Here is a 22,183-nt window from a genome sequence, read left to right on the forward strand (position 1 = left end):
ATCTTAAAAAAAAAGATAAAAGTCTTGATGATGAAAATGGCAGCAAAACCGTTAAATCATCTTTAAATCAAGTTTGAAAAAAATGAAGTCTTTGCTAAGCTCAATTAAAAAAAAAATGAAGTTGGTGGGGAAGCACTACTATTGTGGACACTTGACTCAAAATGTGATCTGGAGGAATAAGATTAGAAGATGATAAAGATGGTAACTTGCCAGTATGTTTTCCAGTTGGTTGGCTGCTTTCAAAAAGATCACTAGGATCCCTAGAGATCAAAAGGGCTCCCAAGATCAGTTCATGGGATTCCTTTCAGACTTCTTTTTTTTTTTAGAGGGGGAGAGAGGGTTGGGGGAGGGGTATGAGGAGAGAAGGAGAGAGAGAGAATCCCAAGCAGGCTCCACACACAGCACAGAGCCCCCACCTGGGGCTTGATCATACAACCCTGAGATCATGACCTGAGCTGAAATCAAGAGTTGGATGCTTAACTGACTGAGCCACCCAGGTGCCCCCATTTTCAGACTCTTAAAAGGACTGCCAACTGTCATTCATTCTCTTTTGTCTTACCTCCTCTTTCTGCATTTACAGCTGACTCTACTGAATCAACACACACTTCCATGAGAAATCCATTTGCCGTTCCTAAAATACATGGAGAACAATGCAATTTCATGATGGTACTATCCATCCAAACCAATCTACCACCATTATTTTACATTTTGCTGCCCAAATCCAATGTCCAATAATAAGCAAGTAGGTAAGTACACTAGAGACCATGAATGCAGTAAAATACCATACTGATTATTAAATTGATGTCTCTGAACTGCGAAATAAGTACACAGACACATGTATAAGAAATTATACTGAGGAAAATATATGCTGAATGCCAAATTAATCTTCCTAAAACACAGTCTTCATCATCACATTCTAAGTCAGATTTTTTCAAAGTTTTTCAATGTTTTCAGAATATGGTTAAATGTTTTTATAAAGATTATATGTTTAAGAACAAGGATGGACTTCAAATCTTCGCCCCACCACTTATTTGTGTGATCCTAGACAAGTTACTTAGCCTATGTTTTCTATAAAACAGAGTAGGCTTTAGCACCTACTCGGAATTATTTAGTCCTCACTACACTTCAGACTAAGTAACTCATGTAAAGTGGAGAGTACCTACCGTGTATACAAAGTTATCACTGATAAATATATTATTTCCTCTATATACCTCCAGTTTCCCCTCAGTTCCCATCTCTGCTCTTGCTTATGCCATCTCCTCAACCCACAATGTCCTGCCAGCTCCATCTTTGAATGGTAAAAATTTCCAAGGCTCACATTAAATCATATTTCCATATCTCCTCTCTCCCAAAGTAGGAATCTCCTTCTTTTGAATTCATGTAACTTTTCATAAATTATATGTTCTTCTTTAAAACATTAGTTTTAGTATTTTTTTAGTTTTTAGTTTTTTTTTTTTTTTTTAAGATTCTGTATATTCATGAAAGACACAGAGAAAGAGGCAGAGACACAGGCAGAGGGAGAAGCAGGCTCCCCACAGGGAGCCCGATGCAGGACTTAATCCTGGCATTCCAAGATCAGCCCTGAGCCAAAGGCAGACCGCTGAGCCACCCAGATGTCCCTAATTGTTTCTTTTTAAAACACTAATTACTTTCTATTTCTTCTTATTATGTATGTAGATAATGTCTGTTCACTTTTATTTGACCTAAAGTTCCTAAGTAAGGTCTCTTTCTATGAGAAATCTTTATTATCACCCATAGCAAGCACAGGGTCTACCTTGGGACAGAATAGTCATACAAAGATTTACTAAAGGCTGAGAGTAATTACAAATTCACAAATTTCATTCATGTATTGACTCTAAAAGTATGATGAAAATAACGTTTTGAGCTTTTCTGTAAATTAAGCACATAAGTGTTTTTTTTTACAATTAAGAATATTAAATGTATACTTCATGCAATAATACCTGAAAGAATTACCACATACTGATAATAGTTAACTACTAGGTGATAGGATCTGAAATTACTTTTACCTTCCTCTTTCTTTCGTTTTTCTTTTTTCTTTCTTTTCTTTCTCTTTCTTTCTTTCCTTCCTTCCTTCCTTCCTTCCTTCCTTCCTTTTCTTTCTCTCTCTCTCTCTCTTTTTTTTTTTTTTTAAGAAGGCTCTACTTAAACCCCAGCGTGGAACCCAGAGTGGAGCCCAAGGTATAAGGGCACTGAGATCAAGAGTCCCGTGCTTCATGGACTGAGCCACCCAGGTACGCCTCCCCCTTTTACTTTTCTATGTTGCTTTTCTCTATCCAATACTGCTTTTATCATTTTTAAAAAGGCTATTTTTGATTTGAATAACAAACACCTATCATTTGCTTACATCAAATTACAACTGTCTCACTTATTTAAAAGAAGATTTTCAGTCTCAAACTGTGAAAGAGTTAAGTGCCACTCTATGTTCGTAGCCAGCAGCACTCTATTCCCTCCGAGTTTCTGCAGAGCCGCCCACACCAGCTGTCACGTCAATCCAACTGGACAGTGCTGCAGAGGTGCCATTTGCCTCACGGGAGAAAGGACCAGGAGAGGGGGGCGGTGCACACACAGAGCACACAAGGCTATCACAGAAGGCAGAGCAAGACAGTTGTCCGGGAAGCCAGGTTATTTGTAGGAATCAGACATTTGTTCGGAGCAGTTCTCAGTGTGGTAGTTCCGTTAGCTCCCGGGGCCTTTAAGACCTTTCCAGGGTCTGTGCAGTGAGAAGTATTTTCATAATAATACTAAGGCTTCATTTGCCTTGTTCACTCTCCTTCTCTCACGGGTGGAGTGGAATTTTCAAGAGGCTACCTGACACATCAGATCGAATGCAGAAGCAGGTATGACAATTCTATTAATCCAGATCTTAAAGGGATTTGCAAAACTATACAAAGCTGGCATTCTATTTGTTTAGGAAGATAGTTATTTTTCACACACACACACACACACACGTTAGTTGTGTTAATACGTAATGGGTTTCTAGCTAATAAATATTTTTAAATTTCTGTTTTAACTTCGAATACGGTCAACACCGATAGATAAAGCCGATATAAACAAACGGTAGCTGAGGTTCTCGATAGGAAAGGGGAGGGGCCCTGAGACCAAAAAGCTTGAGAACCACTGGTCTGGAGGACTCAGGAGTTCTCGGGGCGGTGGCGGGGGGTGGGGGTGGGGGTGGGGGTGGGGGGGATGTAGCACCCGCCACGCCGTCCCGCCTGGCACAGCAAGCAGCAAGCTCTCGGGACTTGGGGCAGCTGTGCAGCTTGGGGACAGCCCTCACCCCCGGCGCAGCAGCTACAGGTTCCCAAGCGGTCGCCGGGGGACGGCACAGTGCTCAGCGCTCGGCATCTAACTGCTCCAGAGATGCCACGGGGCGGGGACTGGCGGCCTCGCGTGGCGATGCGGACGTAAGGCCGGGAGAAGTTAACCAACTTGAACACCGTCGCACACTAGACGCGGTGGCGCCGGGATTCGAACCCACACGTCGCGTCACTCTCGCTACAAGCTCCTCCTCAGGCCCTCAGCTTCCACACGCTTAGTCAGGAAGGCAGAACGGGCCCGCGCGCGGGGGGCGGGGCGTGAGGGGCTGGGCCGAGCACTCCCGCAGAAATCAATCGCCACGACCCCGCTTGCCAGAACCCCCGCAGGCCCGCCCCCGACGGCCAAATCGGCCGACCGCCCCCTCCCGCCCCCTCCCGCCCCCTTCCGCACCGGCCTTCCCGGACGGTATACGCGCCCGTTTCCGCTCCGAGGGGGCCCCCTGCCTCTTCATGCTCCACGCGTTCCTTCCTCGTGCGTCTTCGGTTTCTACGAGGATGCCGGGGTCCGGCGCGCGCGAGCAAAGAAGCGCGGCCTCACGGCTGCGCGCACCCCTGCGCGTCCCCGACACCCGGACCCAGCAGCCCCCGCGGAAGCTGAGTCGCTGGCGCAGGCGCAGTCACTACTTGCCCTTGCCCTCTGAGGAGGAGGGGCCCGTGCGGCATAACCCGGAAGTGCTTCTCCGTTCGGTGGTGGAGGAGGGAGCCCGCCGAGAGCTGGGCGGTGGAGGTGGCTTATTTCTGCGCCGTCTTCAGGATGCAGCGGTTGCTCTTTCCGCCCCTGAAAGCCTTCGTGGGGAGCCCGTGTCTCCGGCTCCTGGTTCCTAGGGCGGCGCCTAGAGCACAGGTACTGCACCGCAGTGGACTTAGTCGCGGAATCGGACATGGGGCGAAAGAGTCAGGAGAAAAATAATAGATAACCCCACATCACATTGCAGTAGTTCCTTAGAATTCACGACGGATTTCTTTGTGCCCAGAGCCTCTGAGGTAGGATCCGAACCTGCCATATACTGGCTGCGTGATATTGGCCAAGTTAAGAAACCTTTCTGTACCTTAGTCTTCATCTGTAAAATGGGAATAGCAGTACCTACTTCAGAAGTTGTGTTGAGGATTAAATAATCTCATATACAGCAAGCGTCTGGCACATGATAAAAGTTCAGTCATTTTTACCTACGTATTTGATTTTTGCTAAAAGCCCGCAGGTAGTCGGGTAAGGCACCATAACCTGATTCTACAGAGAAGGAAATTGAGGCTTAAGTTGTTTAAAGTTAGGAAACAAAGCACGAATCTTTAGACTCAGGGACAGAGCCAGAAGAGAACTTGTATTCGCTCAACAAATAATTACTGAGTGGTTATTGTGTGTTAGGAACTGGGAAGGAAAAGATAAATACCAAAAGGCTCCTGCCCTGGAGGAAGGCACAGTTAATTCATTTGTCAAATCTCTATTAAGGTGTTGTTATGTAAGCGAACTGTGTTAGGAACGAAAGTGCCCAGAGAGAAAGAGCCAGACTGACCAGACACTGCTGTCCCACAACTCATAGCTTTGTGAGGGATGGAGACAGATGAACCTGAAGTACGTTGTAATGTGTGAAAGGCTGACATGGGGAAGGTACGGTGTGCTGTGGGAGTGACCTGTTGCAGACCCGGGAGAGTCTAGAAATATTTCCCAGAGGAGGTGACATCTAAACAGATCTATAGTAGAAATTCTCAATCAGGGGCAAGGAGCATCCCAGTCAGAGAGAAAGAAAATAATCCATATCTAGGTGTAGAGTTAAGTCTGGGGGAAGTATGCAGAGACTAGAAGGTTCATGTAGCGTGGGGATGGATTGGAGTGAGGCAAAACTAGAGACAGGAAAACCAGTTGTGGGGTGGATGCAGTAATCCCGATGGGAGATGATGGTCTACTAGGGCAGAAGCAGTGGAGATGTGGCCGTACGGGGGACTCCACTCTAGGCACAGTGGGATTGTGTGTGAGAGCAGTGGACTGAGGCCTTTCCATGCGGCTCCAGTTATAATTTGTCTGTCTTGATCCTTAGTGTGGTTGCAGCTGTGGGATCAGGCGCCCCTTGAGGCCAGGGCAGTACAGCACCATCTCTGAAGTAGCTTTGCAGTCTGGAAGGGGTACAGTGCCCCTTCCCTCAAAAGCTGCTGAGCGGGTGGTGGGCCGATGGCTCCTGGTCTGCAGTGGAACAGTGGCTGGAGCAGTTATTCTTGGTGGAGTGACTAGGTGAGTAATTCATCCGTAGCGCATCAGTGCTTCAGGTCATCAGTAGAAGCACAGGATGACCAGGGGGGAAGGGACCTTAGGAATTATCTAGTCTAGCTCCCTCATTTTATATATGTAGAAATTGAGGCTTAAAGAAGGACACGTCTGGTGGCTTGCCTGCCATACAAAAATTTAAAGTTTTATTATTGGGAGCCCTTCATAAAGCCTTTTTTAGGTCCTGTTTGCTATGCGTGATTTTCCCTCTACAAATAGCAAGTTTGTCTCAAAAATGTTTGTACAGTTTGTTTGTTTGAATTAAATCCACACAAGTATATCACAATTGACTTGTATGCCTCTTAGATCTCTTTAAATCTGTAAAGAAACTTCATAGATTTAGATTTTTCTCCCTCCTACCCCCATTTTTTTGTAGTTTTTTTTTGCTATTTAGGAAACCCAACTGATTTGTCCTGTGGAGTTTACCAGTCTGGATTTTGCTAACTGCATACTTGTGGTGGTGTCTAACATGTCCCATTATCCCTGGTATTTCCTGTAAACTGGTTGTCGCTTAATCAGACTCAGGTTGGTAACAGGGGGCCAAATACTTCACAGGTAATTACAACATTCATAAATATCTGGTGTCCATTAGAGATGCCAGTAGCCATTGGTGATCATTGCTTAGGTCCATGATTTCATTAGAGTTGCAAAACCATAATATTTTATTAGTTCAAAGCTAAAGAGAAACTGGCCCTCATCAACAATTTAATTATCCTAAGATACAGTTTGTAGAAGAAAAGCAGGATAAATACTTGAATCTTTCTCTTTCTTTACCAACTTTGAAAATCATAAATTGGTTCCCAAACGTCCTCCAAAGGTGATCAGTAGGGAGTTTGGGTTTTTAAGTATTATGAACAGGTTTAACTGTATGTGATGTTTCAGTCCATTGCACTGATGATTTGCTCAGATTGTTCTATCTTTAGTCAATGAGAGCCTCTTCAAACCGGCTCCAGGGTCATTTTGATAGGATCCTAGTAACCTTTAATTCTTTACTTGTTGGATAAAATGTTCCAGGTTCATTTTATATATTTCCTGCCTCTGAGGTACCATCAGCCTTTGATTGTAGGAACCCTCACTCCTTTTGGCGAAAATACTGTCTGGTGTTAATACAGTATCGGTTCCTCAAATTCCCCCCATATTCCTTGTGCTCTTATTTCAAAATACCATATGTTATATAGGCTGCTGTGAGAAACTGCAACAAATGTAAGTTTTATTAGCTTAACTTCGCTGAAGAATCTAAACTATTTTATATCTGTAACAAATTTCTTTTCCTTGTGTAAATAATGTTGCTTATTCATTTAGGGCACGTTTCTTTGCTGTAAGGGTAGATTTTACCTGTTGAGGAATGCTAGTGAAAGAAAGAAGCAAAGAGTTCAATGAAAGGATCTAGAGAACAATAAAGAAATTTGTACGTGATGGCAGCTGTTTCTGGAGAAATTTTAAGTAGTAAGAAGAAAGCAAGGTGTCAAAAAAGGATACCATGAAATGATGTGTTTACCTTTAGAGGGGTTGAGTTCACATCCATTTGTTTCTATAAACATTTATGAAAGATCCAGCACTGTATGTGTCTGCGCACGCGCACACACACGCATCTTTCCTATCTTAAGGTTGACAGAGTCTGGCCTCTCAATGGTAGACTGGCATTTAATAAAGGAGATGAAGCCACCTACAAGTCAAGAGGAATGGGAAACAGAATTCCAAAAATATCAACAATTTCCGGAATTTAAAATGTAAGTATGGGGTGCCTGGGTGGCTTAGTCAATGAAGTGTCTGCCTTCAGCTCAGGTCATGATCCTGCCTAGAGTCCCGGGATTGAGCCCCATATTGGGCTCCCTGCTCTGCAGGGGAATCTGCTGCTCCCTCTCCCTCTGCCTTCCCCCTCACACCCCCACTGATGTTTCTCTCTTACTCTCTCAAATAAATAAAATCTTAAAAAAAAAAAAAAAGGTAAGTATAATAGAAAAATCAGGTAAACATCCTACTAGGCCCTTCCAATCTTGCTTATTTAAGCATTTCAGAATGATTAGATTCCAGTATTTCTTGATGCTTGCTTCAATTATGTTTAGTGAGCTCCCTACTCTAAACGTCCAATTCCAAAGTGATCCTGATGTCACTGATGAGGAAGAAGGCAGATCTTTCATTTCAAGCTTCAAGAACTGAGAATGCTTCTATATTCTGTCTGGAAATAAAAATCGGTTGAATGTTTCCTTTGTTTTTTGACTTCCTTTTTCACCCAGCTTAAATCATGATATGACATTAGCTGAATTCAAGTTCATCTGGTACATGGAGTACTCACACCGAATGTGGGGTCGCCTCGTGGGTCTCGCATATATCCTGCCTGCTGTCTACTTTTGGAGAAAGGGCTGGCTCAGTCGTGGCATGAAAGGACGTGTTCTTGCCCTTTGTGGGTTAGTCTGCTTCCAGGTAAGATTTATTCAAGTTTGGGAAACCAGAGATGCTTTCAAGAGCTTCCTAGTTGGGATTGTTTTTAAGGAAGGAATCTGGATCTGTATAACAAAATGGGAAAGAGAGTGAATTTTAGTGTTACAGGCCTGGCCCAACCCTGCCACTTAGTAGGGCAAGTTGACTACCTTATATACAGTATGCTTTCCTTACCTTTCAATAGGGATAATAATAGGCGTACTGGAAAAAAAAAAAAAAATAGGCCTACTGGTTAGGTTGTGTGACTATTAGATGAGATAGATCATGCATGTAAAGTACTTTAGTGCCTGGAATTAGTAAGTCCTCAGTAAATATATATATATTTTTAATTTTTTTTCATTTATTCATGATAGACATAGAGAGAGAGAAAGGCAGAGACACAGGCAGAGGGAGAAGCAGGCTCCATGCTGGGAGCCCGACGCGGGACTCGATCCTGGGACTCCAGGATCGCGCCCTGGGCCAAAGGCAGGCGCTAAACCGCTGAGCCACCCAGGGATCCCCAGTAAATATATTTTTGTGTCACAAGAGTTTCTTTGCTCTCGTGGCTCTCTTCCTGGGTTCTTGTTTCCTCCCCTTTTCTGACTTGTCTGCTAGATGAGGAATGGGATCCCTGTTCTAGAATGGTTAAAGAAGCAAATTTGAGGAGTCTCAAATTGAAGGGTTCGTGTGAGACTGAGAGTCAAGAAAAGGAATACGAGAGAAGGTACATGCGAGTATTTGGGTCATGATTATAGGCTCTCAGAGAGAGTCTTGACCATCAAAGAAACGTCAGAATTTGATCAGGAAGATGCTAATTGGTTAATTAAACTCAGAAGTAGTAAGAATAAGAAGCAATTAGAAGGAATTAAAGGGGGAAATGGAAGAGACAAAAGAGAGATAATAGAAACATTAATAAATATCTAATAATAACTAGGGGAGGGTTGGTGAAACAAAGTGAAAGTTTATTTTGGAATGGAAAAAAAAAAAAACCACTACAGACAGACTCCCAGGGAAGTAGCAACTTGAAGATGGCAAATAGGATTATGGAAAGAAGAAAGTGGGGCTGGTAAATCACGCTGTATACTCCTTTGTCTTCCAGTGTCCTTTGCAGATTAAATCAAGATAATAATTAGAACATCCGGGGTAATCACTAAAGGGGCAAGACACGCCCCAAAAGATTTCCTGAGGAGATGTATGTAGAAGAGGTGGGACGTGCTTCTATTGACTTGGGAGGGTGGGGATGAAAGAGCTGTATCTTACCTGATAGAAGTAAAACTGACAGTTGTTTGGTTAATTAAAAAAATTAAAGCAAGGAATCAGAATAATACATACCTTGAACTTTTAAGCTTAAACTTGTACTTTCATTACTTCTTCTTTTTTTTTTTTAATGAAGAGCTAAGGCCTGTTCTTTGAGTTCTCTGATTGGAGTTTAACTTCAGATCTCTTGCATCCCTATAAACTATCATTTCATTTCATTTTCCTTAAAGAGGGTAGAAACTTAGACATTTGCAAAGCAATCTGCCAGCAAAGCCTTACAAATTTTTATGATTCCCCTCCACTGAAAACTTTTATAATTATCTATTTGTACTAACATGAGCAGTTATCTTTATCAAAGTGCTTCTAAAACATTCAATCTAGTTGGGTGTTTTTTTTTTTTTTTTTTTTTTTTTTTGAGATTTTATTTATTGACAGAAAGAGCACAAGCAGGGAGAGCAGCAGAGGGAGAAGGAGAAGTACTGAGCAGGGATTCCCAATGTGGGGCTTGATCCCTGGACCCTGGGATCATGACCTGAGCTGAAGGCAGATTCTTACCAGCTGAGCTGCCCAGCACCCCTCAATCTAGTTTTTATAGAAAAAACTTCCCTTTTATTATTAATTTCACTGGCTTACATAATGTTAAATTATATCAAGTATTTTTAAGTTTCTGTGTACTTTTCTACATTTGGCATATACTTCAATAAAATGGTAATCTAAGCAGTGGTTAAGCATTTATTGTGTTATCTGTGAAAATGTGGGTAGGGTGTGACTCCTGGGATACTGGGATATGGGAAGGTATGGAAAAGGAGAGGGCAGGCAGGGGGTACTCCTGATGTACTCTTGATAACTGACAACTCACTTTCTCACATAGTGAAGTTGAATGGACAGATGCAGCCCTTTTTTTTTGCCTCTTCTGTTTTTGCTCCCAGGGTCTGTTGGGATGGTATATGGTGAAAAGTGGATTAGAAGAAAAACCAGACTCCCATGACATCCCCCGGGTCAGTCAGTACCGCCTCGCCGCCCACCTGGGGTCAGCCCTTGTTCTCTATTGTGCCAGCTTGTGGACTGCACTCTCACTGCTGCTCTCTCAGCACAAGGTAAAAGTTAGTCTGTATTGTTAGTGTATCTGCACAGATGCTGACAGGGTCAGAGGAACAGAAATTCTGATTCTAACGGGAAGTTATAAATCAAAATGCACGTATTCCCTTAGTAACATCTACCAATTTACCAGAAATTAGATATAGCTGAAGATGACAAACATTGACCTTTGAGACTCTGGAAAGCTTTGGAACTGCAAAGTAAAATGTGCCATTATTCTTTTGAGCTGGAGCAACTCATTCAAAGGCAAATTAGTACGGGAGCCAAATATTCTGTCAGTGTTGCCTTTTGGGAAAAGTGAAAACACAAATTGTAGAAAAGGTGGGAAGGGGTTGTAACAAGAGCTATCCCAGCCACTTCTGACCCTCAGGGGGATGGTGGCTGGCCAGGTGAGGAAGACCAGAATGAGAGCTGTTTCTGGACCTTTGATGGTATAAAAGAGCCATGGGGGTTGTTTGTTCTTTAGATGGGGACCTACTACCATTCATCAGGTCTGACGGGTCTGATCTTGTGATCGTAATGATCTTGCCTAAAAGTATTTTCCTGCATGTCAATTAAAGGAAAATAATGGTTTTCCTAAAGATGAGTGTTATTTTAGGTTTGGAAGTCATGGTTGATCTGGATAACCTGTTGATGGAAAGAAGTTTGAGATGACAGTAGGACTTTTAAGTAGAATTATCCAGTAGGTACTTGGAACCAATAAGGAAAAGCATTGTGGACTTGGCAGTCATCCCCACAGGGAAGCCAGATGGGGTTGAAACATTGGTATAGTAGATCATCTACATCAGAATAATTTTTGTTCTCTTCACAAAGCCAAACTTCTCAAATGAATTGGGTACATGTGTAACTGTACTTGCTGAAAACCCACTCTTTCTTTTTATTCTTGTCATCTGGCACCCCTGTCCACCTACATATCGATGCATTCACTCACATACCTACACATATAGCCACACACTCCTAAGCACTCTCTGTTGGAAATAGTTCTCTGAAAGGTACCATTTCCTGTTTTCCTCCTTTTATTTATTTATATCCCATTAATTACAGGAAGGATTTGAGATGATAGTCAAACATATAATACTATGCTGTCCAACACAATATCTACATGTGGCTATTTAAATTTTAATTAGGTTTAAATAAAATTAAGTTTGCTTTTAAAAAGTGATTATTAAAGTTTAAATAAAAGTAACTTTTTATTTTATTTAAATTTCGTGTGCTGTGGCCTCATTTTAGGTCCCCATTAGCCACACATTGGCCAGTGCAGATAATAGAACATTTACATCATTACAGACAGTTCTGTTGGACAGCACTAATAAACTGATATCTCAGTAATGATGCCTCACTCTTCATATACTATAGACCATTTAAGGGCAGCACTCTGACTTAACTCCTTTGTATCCTTATGGTAATCTGTTTATAAAATTCTTAGTACATGTTTGTTGATTCACTGATTAGTATCAGAAATTGCTATAGTAAAAACCAAATTTTGATTTTACCAAAACTATAAATGCAAGAATCTCTACTTTAGGGATTTTTTTTTAAAGATTTACTTATTTGAGAGAGAGTGAGAGAGAGAGCAAGTGGTGCAGGCACACACACAGTGGGGAGGGGCAGAGGGAGAGAGTGAGTCTCAAGCAGCCTCCCTGCTCATGCTGGATCTCATGATCCTGAGATCAGGACCTGGGCTGAAACCAAGAGTTGGATGCTTAATAGACCATCCCCCCCCCCCCCCCCCCAGGCATCCCCTAGTTTAGGGATTTTACACAGTTTTGGTTCTGACTATATTTGCCAAACACGAAATATCACAAACAACATGAAAATCTAGTCCTATATCTTAAACCACATCATTTCAACCATGGTGAAGCATTTTTCCCTTGAACAATGCAAATCATTATTGGACAGATATGTATTGAGTAGTTACATACAAAGCACTGGGCTAGGATTACTTCACCATGAAAGGCAGATGGCAGTTCCTCCCTTCACAAAACTTGTGGGATAGCAGGGAAGACAAATAGTACATGTATAAATGTAGTAAAATATGATGCATGTTAGAACAGAATATCTGCTGGGAGTGTTTAACCTATTTAGGGGTCAGAGAAGATCGGACCTGAGATTGTCACTGGCTTTGGCCTTTGAGATCTTGGCTGCCTCCCTTAGTTTCTTCTTTTTTTTTTTTTTTTTTTTCCTTAGTTTCTACAGTACAGAAAATCTGAATGGTTTTCTTTTCTTTAGTTGCCTGAAACTCGTCAGCTCCTGTGGTTGAGACGATGCGCTCATGGAACAGCAGGCTTGGTGTTTCTTACTGCTCTCTCAGGTAGGACTCTTCTCATCCAGCATGCTCTATTTTTGTCCCACCCTCATGGGAGGTGGGGGGTTTAGGGGTGGGGAGGGGGCTCTTGCTAAATGCTTTGTCCTTTTCTCCTTCACCTTCATATTTCTCTTTCACACCTGCCTCTCATACTGTCTTCACCCTCTGTTTTCTAGTCCTTCTTCACTTCCAAAAACCCTGCTTTCCAGTCAGTTGAACAAAAACATTGAGGATTTATCTGGATCCAGACTGCCTAGGTCCAATCCTGGTTTTACCATCTAAGAACTCTCTGACCTTGGGCAAGCTATATAACCTCTCTGGGCCTCAATGACTTCATTTGTAAAATGGGGATGATGGTAAAAGTATGAGTGATACATGTGAAGTGCTTAGAATGGTACCTGGCATGTAGCAAAGGCTAGATGCCAGTGTTAGCTGTTACTATTCTGTAACCATTGCCTGTTTGCTGTTATTCTGTAACCATTATTGTACTGTTATTACATTATATCAAAGTGGATCAGAGAAAAATCCTTTTCTCAAAGATGGAGCAGAGACTTTTTCATTCTTTAAACCACACCTCTACCCTATCACTGTCCAATACATTAATCCTAGCCTCATGTGACTATTAAATTAATTAAAACTAAGTAAAATTTAAAATTTCATTCCTTAGTCATTCCTTAGTGTCTATTGAACAAGTGCTCAATAGACACATGTTGCTAGCAGCTATGGCATTGGCTGTCAGATATAGAATATTTCCATCACAAATTTCTGTTGAGTAGCACTGCTCTAAAGAAAACCATCAAACCAGTGATTCACATCCTCTCTTTTTTGGTGGAAGAACATGAATTTTGACTTTATAAATGCTATTTATAAAAACAAGGAATGTGATCTAAATATCTCTGAGTCATCTTTGATCATAAATAATGAATTAGTCATCCATTAATTCATGGATACTTTATGTGTTTATCCAGGATTTAGTTTATAAATTTTTTCACTTTTGTGTTCACTCAACAAACATTTTTTTGAGCACTTGGGGAAGACAGATAATAAACAATGAAAACATATGGCAGATGGTGTTCAGTACTGTGAAAAAATAAAGCAGGATAAGGGGATAGAGGTGAGTTTGAGGAAGTGCTGTCTTACATAGGATCATTGGGGAGATCTCTTTGATAAGGTGACCTTGAGTGGAGACCTGAGGAAATGAAGGAGTAAATTATGCAGGTATCGGGGGGAAGAGCATTTCCAGGATAGATCGAGTTCATTGTGGGATAGGGAGGGTATCAAAGTCACTTAAGGCAGTGTTTCCATCCAATATGCCTTGTTCTAGAGCTTCTAGTTCACTCCTTTACGAGAGACGTGCCAGGATCTTGGGGTGGGAGAAGGTGAGGATGCAGTTGTTCCCATGGTGATGATGATGTATATTATTCTCTGTTTGAGAACCCCTTCTGTAGACTATTACATTTGTCTAACTCTGACTATTCCATTTGTCTAACTCTGGGATATTAGACTTTTTCTATGTCAGAACTAGTATTTGATCTCTTCATTTCACTTTAATAAATGCCATTTACCTTGGAATATAGGGGCTTTTGTGGCAGGGCTGGATGCTGGACTTGTTTACAACTCTTTCCCGAAGATGGGAGAATCTTGGATCCCAGAGGATCTTTTTACCTTCTCCCCCATCCTGAGGAATGTTTTTGAGAATCCCACCATGGTGCAGTTTGATCACCGGATTCTGGTAAGTCTGGCTGTTGGTTACTGGTTGCTGAGCCCAGGGAGTCTCTCACAGGCTTTGGGGTGTCTGAAGCACTGATGGCAGTACTAGAGAGGGTAGAGTAGAGTGGGCACTAGATTTCCTTTTCTTTTTAAAAGAAATTTAGCACCAGTTCTCTGATGGGATGTTTTGTCCTAATTACCCACACCCGTTCCAGCCATATTCTGGCTTTCAGGAACTGCCATCTTCTTGAAGTTCAAATATGCCTTTAATCGTGTAGCAAAGGATAACTTCCTTGTGTCCTACACACACATAGGAGAGTCATTTTAGTGGAAATGAGGCTGAGTAGAGAGGAGGGCAAAGACAGTGATTGCTGAAGCAAAACCCCAGGCAGCTAAGAGCATCATAAATATTTCTCATCTTCTCTAAGCTGATATTTATTAAGGGCCTGCTGTGGGTCATGTTAAGATTGGCCTGGTAGCCTGGGCATGATAAGTTGGATCAGGGAAAGACTGGCAGCAAGAAGGCAGCAGGAAGCAAAGGTGCTGTTGTAGTAATGCAGGTGATAGTGAGAGGGCTCTAGGCTGCATAGGCGAGTGAGACTTGAAGAGAATGGTGGACCACAGAGATGCTCTAAGTAGTAGAAGATCGGCTGTAGGAATGAAGGGGAGGATCCCAAAGTTTGTTCTGTGGCATGTTTAAAACACACCCAAGAGGGACGCCTGGGTGGCTTAGTGGTTAAGCGTCTGCCTTTGGTTCAGTGTGTGATCCCGGAGTCCAGGATAGAGTCCCACATCAGGCTCCCGGCATGGAGCCTGCTTCTCCCTCTGCCTGTGTCTCTGCCTCTCGTTCTCTCTCTCTCTCTCTCTCTCTCTCTCTCTCTCTCCCCCTCCCTCTCATGAATAAATAAATAAATAAATCTAAGAAAACACACACACACACACACACACACACACACACACCCAGGAATGGGACTTTTGCAATGAGTATTGGGCTGGAGATGGAGGATGCCATCAGATTGAGGTGTGTTGGGTGTGAGATGGACCAAAGAGAGAGGTCCAGAGGACTCTGATCCCCAAAGGTAGCACTGGGGCTTGGTCCAGTTACCTTAAAAGCTGAGGAAGTGCTGTCGTACATAGCACTGATTCTCCTTGAGATCATGGAAGCAGGGAGGAGATCCTGTTGCCAGTGGGGAGAAATGAAAATGAGACTTTAGGTTGTTTTTAGCACTAGCTGCCAGCACCACTACATCCTCTACTCACAGCCCAGGAAAATAACCCTCATGTGCTGGGCTTAGCCCTGCTTTTAAAATACAGGATTAGAGAGGAGATAAAATTAGGCATTAGGATGCAAAGAGTGATTTTAAAAAGTAAGGGTAAGCACCCATGTGAGGAGAGAGTGAGAGTGTGTGGAGTGATAGGTGCAGAAGCTGCAGGTCAAGCCTTGGAGAACATGAGTGTTTAAGTGGGAAGCAGAAGATTGTGGAGAAGATTGCGGAGTAATCATAGGAAGAGCCACAGATGGTTCTCTGTGCTTGGGACAAGAAACCTTAGTGGTTACTCACTGGTTCTGGAGGAGAGATGTGAAGATGAGCAGAAACCAGGAGGGTGAAACATTTCTTCCTGGCACTTGATGAAATGCCTTCCTCCCTGCAGGGAATCACTTCAGTTACAGCCGTGACAGCACTCTACTTCTTCTCCCGGAGAATTCCCCTTCCTCGAAGGACCAGGGTGGCAGCGGCCACTCTGCTAGCTTTGGCATATACACAGGTATAAACCCCTTCTTTTTGGTCTGAGGGTGTCTCCAAAACTAAGTTTAAAAAAGAAAGGTGACAGGCTAGGGGAAAATATTTTCAGTATTTATAATATTGATTATCTCTTTATATAAATAAATTTTATTATTTGATTTATTTAAGATTTTATCTTAGTATGAATTAATAATCAGAAAATAAAATGAGGCTATCAATATACACAGTTCTCACCAGAGGAACAATGAAAGGAAAAGGTCTTTAACCTCACTTATTATCAAAGAGGAAAAAAAAAAAAAAACAAAGAGAAGCAGATTAAAACAGTGCATGTCATTTTGTGCCTGTCAGATTGGGGGGAGAATTTTTTTTAGAAGATAAGCGGGTATTGGCATGGGCATAGGAAAATGGTGAGAGCATGAGTTGGTATAGTTTTTTTCAGAGGGCAGTAGCTTTTAAAATGTTAAATGTAGGGGCACCTGGGTGGCTCAGTTGGTTAAGCATCTGCCTTCACTCAGGTCATGATCCCTGGGTCCTGGGATGGAGCCCCAGGTCGGGCTCCCTGCTTAGCAGGGAGTCTGCTTCTCCTTCTCCCTCTGCCTGCCACTCCCCCTGCTTGTGTTCTTTCTGTCAGATAAATAAATAAAATCTAAATAAAATAAAATGTTAAGTATATAATCCTTTGGTTCAGCAAGTTAACTTCTTAGTGCCTGCCCTAGAAGTAGTTTAATGTACAAGGAGCTGTGTACAGAGTAATCTGTGGCAGAATTGCTGTGATAGTAAAACAAGAAAACTGGAAACAACCTAAATAAACAACTATGGTACACCCATACTGTGTAATACTGTGTAGCAGTTTGAAATAATAAGATCTCAAGACATAAATGAAATGGAAAAAAAGCAAGTGACAGAACAATCCCATTTTTAAAAACACAAACATATGATCTGCTAACATACATACAAAAGTACAAGTGTATAGAAACTGGTAACTATCTTTGGGGAGGGGAGCTGGGCTAGGATGAAGGAGAATTAAGGAAAATTTCAGGTTTATCTATTTTGTTTGAATTTCCTCTGTTGTGAGTATGTTTACTTGTGGGAATTTTAAAATAATACTTTTTAGGGTTTTGCTAGGACTGCGTGGAGGTTATGTGTCTGGTTGTCCGTGCTCAGTCATTTCTGTTTAGAATTTGTGGTTCCTAACTTTTCTTTTTCTTTTCTTTTTTTTTTTTTTTTTTACTGCATCCTTTTCCTTTCTAACAGGTGGGCTTAGGCATTAGCACTTTGCTGATGTACGTTCCGACTCCTTTGGCTGCCACTCACCAGTCGGGCTCCCTGGCTCTGCTCAGTGTTGCCCTTTGGCTCATGAATGAACTCCGAAGAGTCCCAAAATAATTCTCAGAAGATCAGCTTCCTAGGACCCAAAGTGCTCATCAGAGAGCACAAGAACTTGAAGTTTTCTAAAAGGATGACTTTGGCATACCAAGGGGTTTCCAAATTGGTCAAGTTATTTAAAATTCTTTGTTTTTGACAAAGTCACTGGATCAAGAGTGTCATTAAGTATGTTTAAAGAGTCCTTTTCTAAATATTTATAAATTTAGTTTTCTTTTTGAAAATCATGTTTAATGTAGAGAAAGAAATGTCTGCTTTTGTTGCTTAATAGGCTGTCTCAGATTTTTTTTTTTAATATTTATGTATTTATTCATGAGAGACATGCAGAGAGAGAGAGAGAGGCAGAGACATAGGCAGAGGGAGAAGCAGGCTCCCTCACAGAGGGCCCGATGCAGGGCTTGATCCCAGATCCCAGGATCACGACCTGAGCCGAAGGCAGGTGCCTAACCACTGAGCAACCCAGGTGTCCCTGTCTCAGATTTCTTAATGTTGGCAAGCTCTTGATACTCTACATTCATGATCTCTTGTCTCCTTGACCTCCTGAGTCCTGAATTATGCCTAAGTAGAAATTCTTTATGATCTCAACTCCACTTCCATCAGGTGAAGATTCAAAGGGAAGGACTAGCACACCCTGAGGTAGCCAGAGAGCTTTCAGTGAAAAATAGTGTCTTCTGGTATCAATTTTCAAAATGAGGAAAGGGTAGAGTTTGACAAGCTTAATGTGTATATGTAGCACAATGTCTTATAAGTACTTAGAAAAGGAGATAATCACTGGTAACCCACTTGGATTCATCAGGCACTGACCTAGTTCTTCTTTTGATAGTGCTGTTACATCACTAGGTCAGATGAATGGAAGGGAATCAGTTCCTGAAAGGGTTTCCTAAAAGCCTCCCGGATAATTAAAGTATGGCCTTGATGGTATATGTAGTGCATGGACATCTATTCAGATACATTAAAAAAAATTTGTTTAATGAATTGTTGTAATTTTGGTCTCTGTGGATATTTCACAAGGCTCTTATTCAACTTAATTTTTTAAATTGGTGATTTGGATGAAGGCATCACAAAGATCAGATTTGAGGATAGAACAACCCAACATTGCTAATATAATATAGATGATAGTCACAACTCAATGGTTCCAGAGTGGCACCATCAAGATGAAATTAAACATATTTTAAATATAACATCCTTGGGCAGCCCGGGTGGCTCAGCGGTTTAGCGCCGCCTTCATCCCAGGCCCTGATCCTGGAGTCCCGGGATTGGGTCCCGCATTGGGCTTCCTGCATGGAGCCTGCTTCTCCCTCTGCCTGTGTCTCTGCCTCTCCCTCTCTCTCTGTGTGTCTCTCATGAATAAATAAAATCTTAAAAAAAATATATAACATCCTCCTTTTAATTAAATAGGTTGTACAAATTTGAGGTGGAGAAAGCTGGCATCATTACCATTTCATATTAAAAAAGACAGGGATTTCAGTTGGCCACAGGCTCAACACACCAACAATGTGATGACACTGATAAAAAAAATTAGTGGTGTTTCAGATTTCATCAATAGAAGTGTCACAGCCACACTCAGAATACTTCAGTCCAAGTGCTGTTTCACCATGGGTACCACATTTAAGGAGGATATTGAGCACTAAGTACATATCCAGAGGAAGGGATATCATATCAGGATGGGGAGGAGTCCTCACCCCACACCCCACAGGGAGTACTTGAAGGAACTAGGGGTATTTAGCTGGAGAACATTTGGAGAGAGCAAGATTGCTGCCCTTCAGAAGTTGAAGCCCTCTCATGCAGAAGGAATGAGTTTATGCTGCAGAGTTGGGAGCAATGGGTAAAAAGAAATGCAGAAAGCTAGTATTTAGTTTTGTAGAAGGCAAGAGTTGGAGCAAAACAAATGCCTACTAGAGAATGGCTGGTGAAGACAGTGGCAAAATGGAGAGCAGGGACCCCAGCTAAGGGCTTACACCATTGCTGAGCTCTGGCCTGTTGCTCAGATTGGATTTATGTAGATCCAGAGTTGTCAGATTGGATTTATTAAAGAAACAAAACATCTAGATTTTTATGTGAAAGCTCTCAAAGGTTGGCAGATTTCAGGTTTTTTAGAACATGATGCAGGCTGAACACATATGGAAGCCATAAATGGCCTAAGGTTTGCCCATTTACAATCTGAGTTGGATGATCTTGTTCAACTCCAATATTCTGTGAGTTTCATTGTGACCTACAGTTACTTTGCTCAAGTGGTTCTTAGCAAAACAAAAATAGTTTGTCTTTGATTTAAAAAAAAAAAAAATCCCGGACCCTGGGGCTTATGCTATTGTTATTAATAGTTTCTAACTTTTTTCATCTTCGAATTTTAAAAAATCTTAAGCCCCAAGGTTCACCCAAGACCAATTAAATCATGATCTCTGGAAGCAGTAGTGGTAATATTTTAAGTACCCTATATCATTTCAGTGTGCAGACAATTGGGCACCACTGGCCTAGGACCTGACAGCCTAGTCACCTTAGAAAGTTTTGACCAGCTTATTCCCATCCCCTGTGAATTTCTAGCCAACCCCATCTCATTTAATCTGAACTTATGTGTTCACGGTAATCACCTCTTCTAGATAGAATTCTTTAAAGAAAGTAAACTGGTCACTGGAGTAGGTTCCTATCGATCATCTCATGATCCCTAAACTGAGGTGGTCTTGGTTAATAATTGAGCCAGCAGAGGGCAGTCTGACCCAACCCAAAAGCCATTATGCTTGTGCCTTACAGTTCCCTCCAACAAAGTAGCGAAGAATAAGTTCAAGTTCCAGATGTTTTACTTCATTTTTCTTTTATTACAGATGAATTCAAGTTTGGAAAAACAGATTCTGGTTGCATTTAGCTATGTAAAACCCTTGTGCCTCCCTATGAGTTCTTGGTGAATGGAGATTTATCTGAATTATTTTTATGTTTGCATTATTCCAAGCTTCAGACATATACCAAATATTGCATGAATGAATGGAAAATTGACAATTACAGACAAGTCCCAGACACTTCCTTCAAAATAAGTCCTCATACCTAGAAAATCAAGTGAATTTCCCTTAATATTTTTAAAAGCCTGTCCATAATTCTGTCAGTTGTTTTTGGATCAAAGGAAATTAAAACACCTGGCTTTGTTATCAATCCAGAATTTTTTGTCTTTAGTTTACATTGACAGATGTCCATGGTAGAAGAGGTAATGATTAGCTACTGCTAAGAGGTGATGATTATGACATTAGGATAACCAGTTGATTTGTAGCACTTTCCAGTTCTGGAACAATTGGTGGGTTATGTATTGGCAGGTGTAACACATACACCCATGTCCCTGCCTAGGGGACAATGTATCTCTCTCTAATACGCATTACACTTTTTTTCAACACTGATTTAACAGTACTTAACAATTTAAGAACTGTTGAGTGAAATGAAATAGTTTAATTTTAAAAAACACACAGTCTTAGCAACTCCCAAAAGTGATGCAATATAGGTAGCCTTTGTTTTTTTAAAGCAAGAAGGGAGTGTCTGGCTGTGGGTCTTAATAGAAAGATGCCATTCAACACTGTGGAGTTCATTGTTGAAGACAGAAGTAATGGAGGAGACAAGGCATAAACTTCAGGGCTTCAACAAAAGGGGAACTGTGGAATGAGAATTTCAAATACAACATAGTGACAGCATTACCAAAAATCAAGGTATTTGTCTTGGATCCTTGCTCGCAGAGAAAGAGTCGTGAAGCTCATCAGGTGTAGAGCCTTCCCCAGTAGCAGTCTGAAAAGGCCAGACTTGGGCAAGTCCTCTGCAGAAGGGGCTCCTGAGGAGAGCACCAGGTCTACCTTAATACCGGAGAAGCAGCGTGGGAGGCCGCCAGTGGGGCTGTGAGTGGCAGCACTGCTTAAAAAGGAAAGGCTCAGAAGCAGACGTGTCCTCAGGCTCGCCTGAAGTCATACATGCGTGGCTATAAACATCCTGTGCTTCAGAAATTTGTTTCAACTTTGGTTTTTATAGAAATGGCAGGCCATGATTGAATACACTTTAAAAGTAAAAAGCCCTTACAGTATGAGTAATGACTCAGTTTTACAAATAAAAGGATTTTCGTAGTGCTCAGACTTCCAGAGAAAACGGTCAACAGATGTTGACCTCCTCTGTCCCTCTAATGATGGTACTAACAAACTGGAAATAATGAATTAGAGTAAAAGGGAAATATGTAATAATACAAGGGAAGTCTATTAGTACATAAAAAAAGAGTCCTTGTTTTTTAACAAGTATTTTTTGTTCACACCAACAAAATCCTTTCAAGTTTGATGGAGTGTATGACCCTAGTGGCAGGACTCTGAAACTAAGCATGACCTAAAAGGCTGCCATGGGAGAATCTGAAGTATCGGTTGCTACTTCTACTTTAATTTTTTATCTCAAATGAAGTTCCATCACATAACACAGCACACAGGGCAATTAGATACTAGTTCTGAATTAGTATGAAAAATTTAAAGACAGCAAAAACAAACAGCATTTTATTTCTGTAAGGGAGTGTCTGAGAACTGCCCGAGAATTATGGCTAAGTTCATTAATGAGGTAGATCTAATAGGTATTTATACCTTAAATAATTTCAATTATAACCATCAAATGAATTGCTTAGATGCTGCGGTTAAGAAAATCATACAAAACAAAGCAAATTGTTTAA

The 22,183-nt window shown here is 41.6% G+C and overlaps 2 protein-coding genes and 1 long non-coding RNA gene across 11 annotated transcripts in view; 2 read left to right on the forward strand and 1 right to left on the reverse strand.

Annotated features, from left to right (window-relative positions):
* Nucleotides 1–3,947, reverse strand: part of CUTC (cutC copper transporter) — a 38,521-nt gene extending 34,574 nt beyond the window's left edge. For 2 of the 5 annotated variants that reach the window (XM_077878029.1, XM_077878030.1), the window contains exons 1-2: nucleotides 3,730–3,945; nucleotides 560–631 (exon numbers count right to left, since the gene is read on the reverse strand). In XM_077878029.1, coding sequence (XP_077734155.1) covers nucleotides 560–631; nucleotides 3,730–3,790 — 133 coding nt within the window. In that variant the 5' untranslated portion in view covers nucleotides 3,791–3,945. Of the gene's footprint in view, nucleotides 1–559; nucleotides 632–3,298; nucleotides 3,646–3,729 lie in introns of those variants that run through there. The other 3 variants (XM_077878032.1, XM_077878028.1, XM_077878031.1) reach the window with 3 other exon arrangements.
* Nucleotides 583–2,307, forward strand: LOC144301276 (uncharacterized). Its single transcript, XR_013368085.1, has 2 exons — nucleotides 583–746; nucleotides 2,154–2,307. It is a non-coding gene; the product is annotated as an uncharacterized LOC144301276 (long non-coding RNA).
* COX15 (cytochrome c oxidase assembly factor COX15) lies at nucleotides 2,614–20,655 on the forward strand. 5 transcript variants are annotated; one of them, XR_013368079.1, is made up of 10 exons: nucleotides 3,996–4,182; nucleotides 5,372–5,562; nucleotides 7,203–7,325; nucleotides 7,833–8,019; nucleotides 10,203–10,370; nucleotides 12,601–12,682; nucleotides 14,254–14,408; nucleotides 16,040–16,153; nucleotides 17,386–17,682; nucleotides 20,334–20,655. XR_013368079.1 is itself a non-coding variant. In XM_077878020.1 (9 exons), the coding sequence occupies exons 1-9, from the start codon at nucleotides 4,093–4,095 to the stop codon at nucleotides 17,515–17,517; spliced, it is 1,242 nt and encodes a 413-aa protein (XP_077734146.1). In that variant the 5' UTR covers nucleotides 3,996–4,092; the 3' UTR covers nucleotides 17,518–20,655. The 5 variants fall into 5 exon arrangements, 4 of the variants coding, with proteins under 4 accessions (XP_077734149.1, XP_077734146.1, XP_077734148.1 ...); XM_077878020.1 differs by having other exon boundaries at nucleotides 17,386–20,655; XM_077878021.1 differs by lacking the exon at nucleotides 3,996–4,182 and adding an exon at nucleotides 4,198–4,322 and having other exon boundaries at nucleotides 17,386–20,655.
* Nucleotides 20,656–22,183: the final 1,528 nt, after the last annotated feature.

This window comes from Canis aureus, chromosome 29, assembly GCF_053574225.1.
Source record: "Canis aureus isolate CA01 chromosome 29, VMU_Caureus_v.1.0, whole genome shotgun sequence".
Classification (NCBI taxonomy): domain Eukaryota; kingdom Metazoa; phylum Chordata; class Mammalia; order Carnivora; family Canidae; genus Canis; species Canis aureus.

Bases quoted from the DNA above. Each gene is read 5' to 3' on its own strand.
- COX15 (XM_077878020.1), top strand. From the start codon at position 4,093: ATGCAGCGGTTGCTCTTTCCGCCCCTGAAAGCCTTCGTGGGGAGCCCG. The intron at 5,563-7,202 runs GTGAGTAATTCA...TCCTATCTTAAG, and splicing joins ATTCTTGGTGGAGTGACTAG to GTTGACAGAGTCTGGCCTCT. The intron at 12,683-14,253 runs GTAGGACTCTTC...CTTGGAATATAG, and splicing joins GTTTCTTACTGCTCTCTCAG to GGGCTTTTGTGGCAGGGCTG.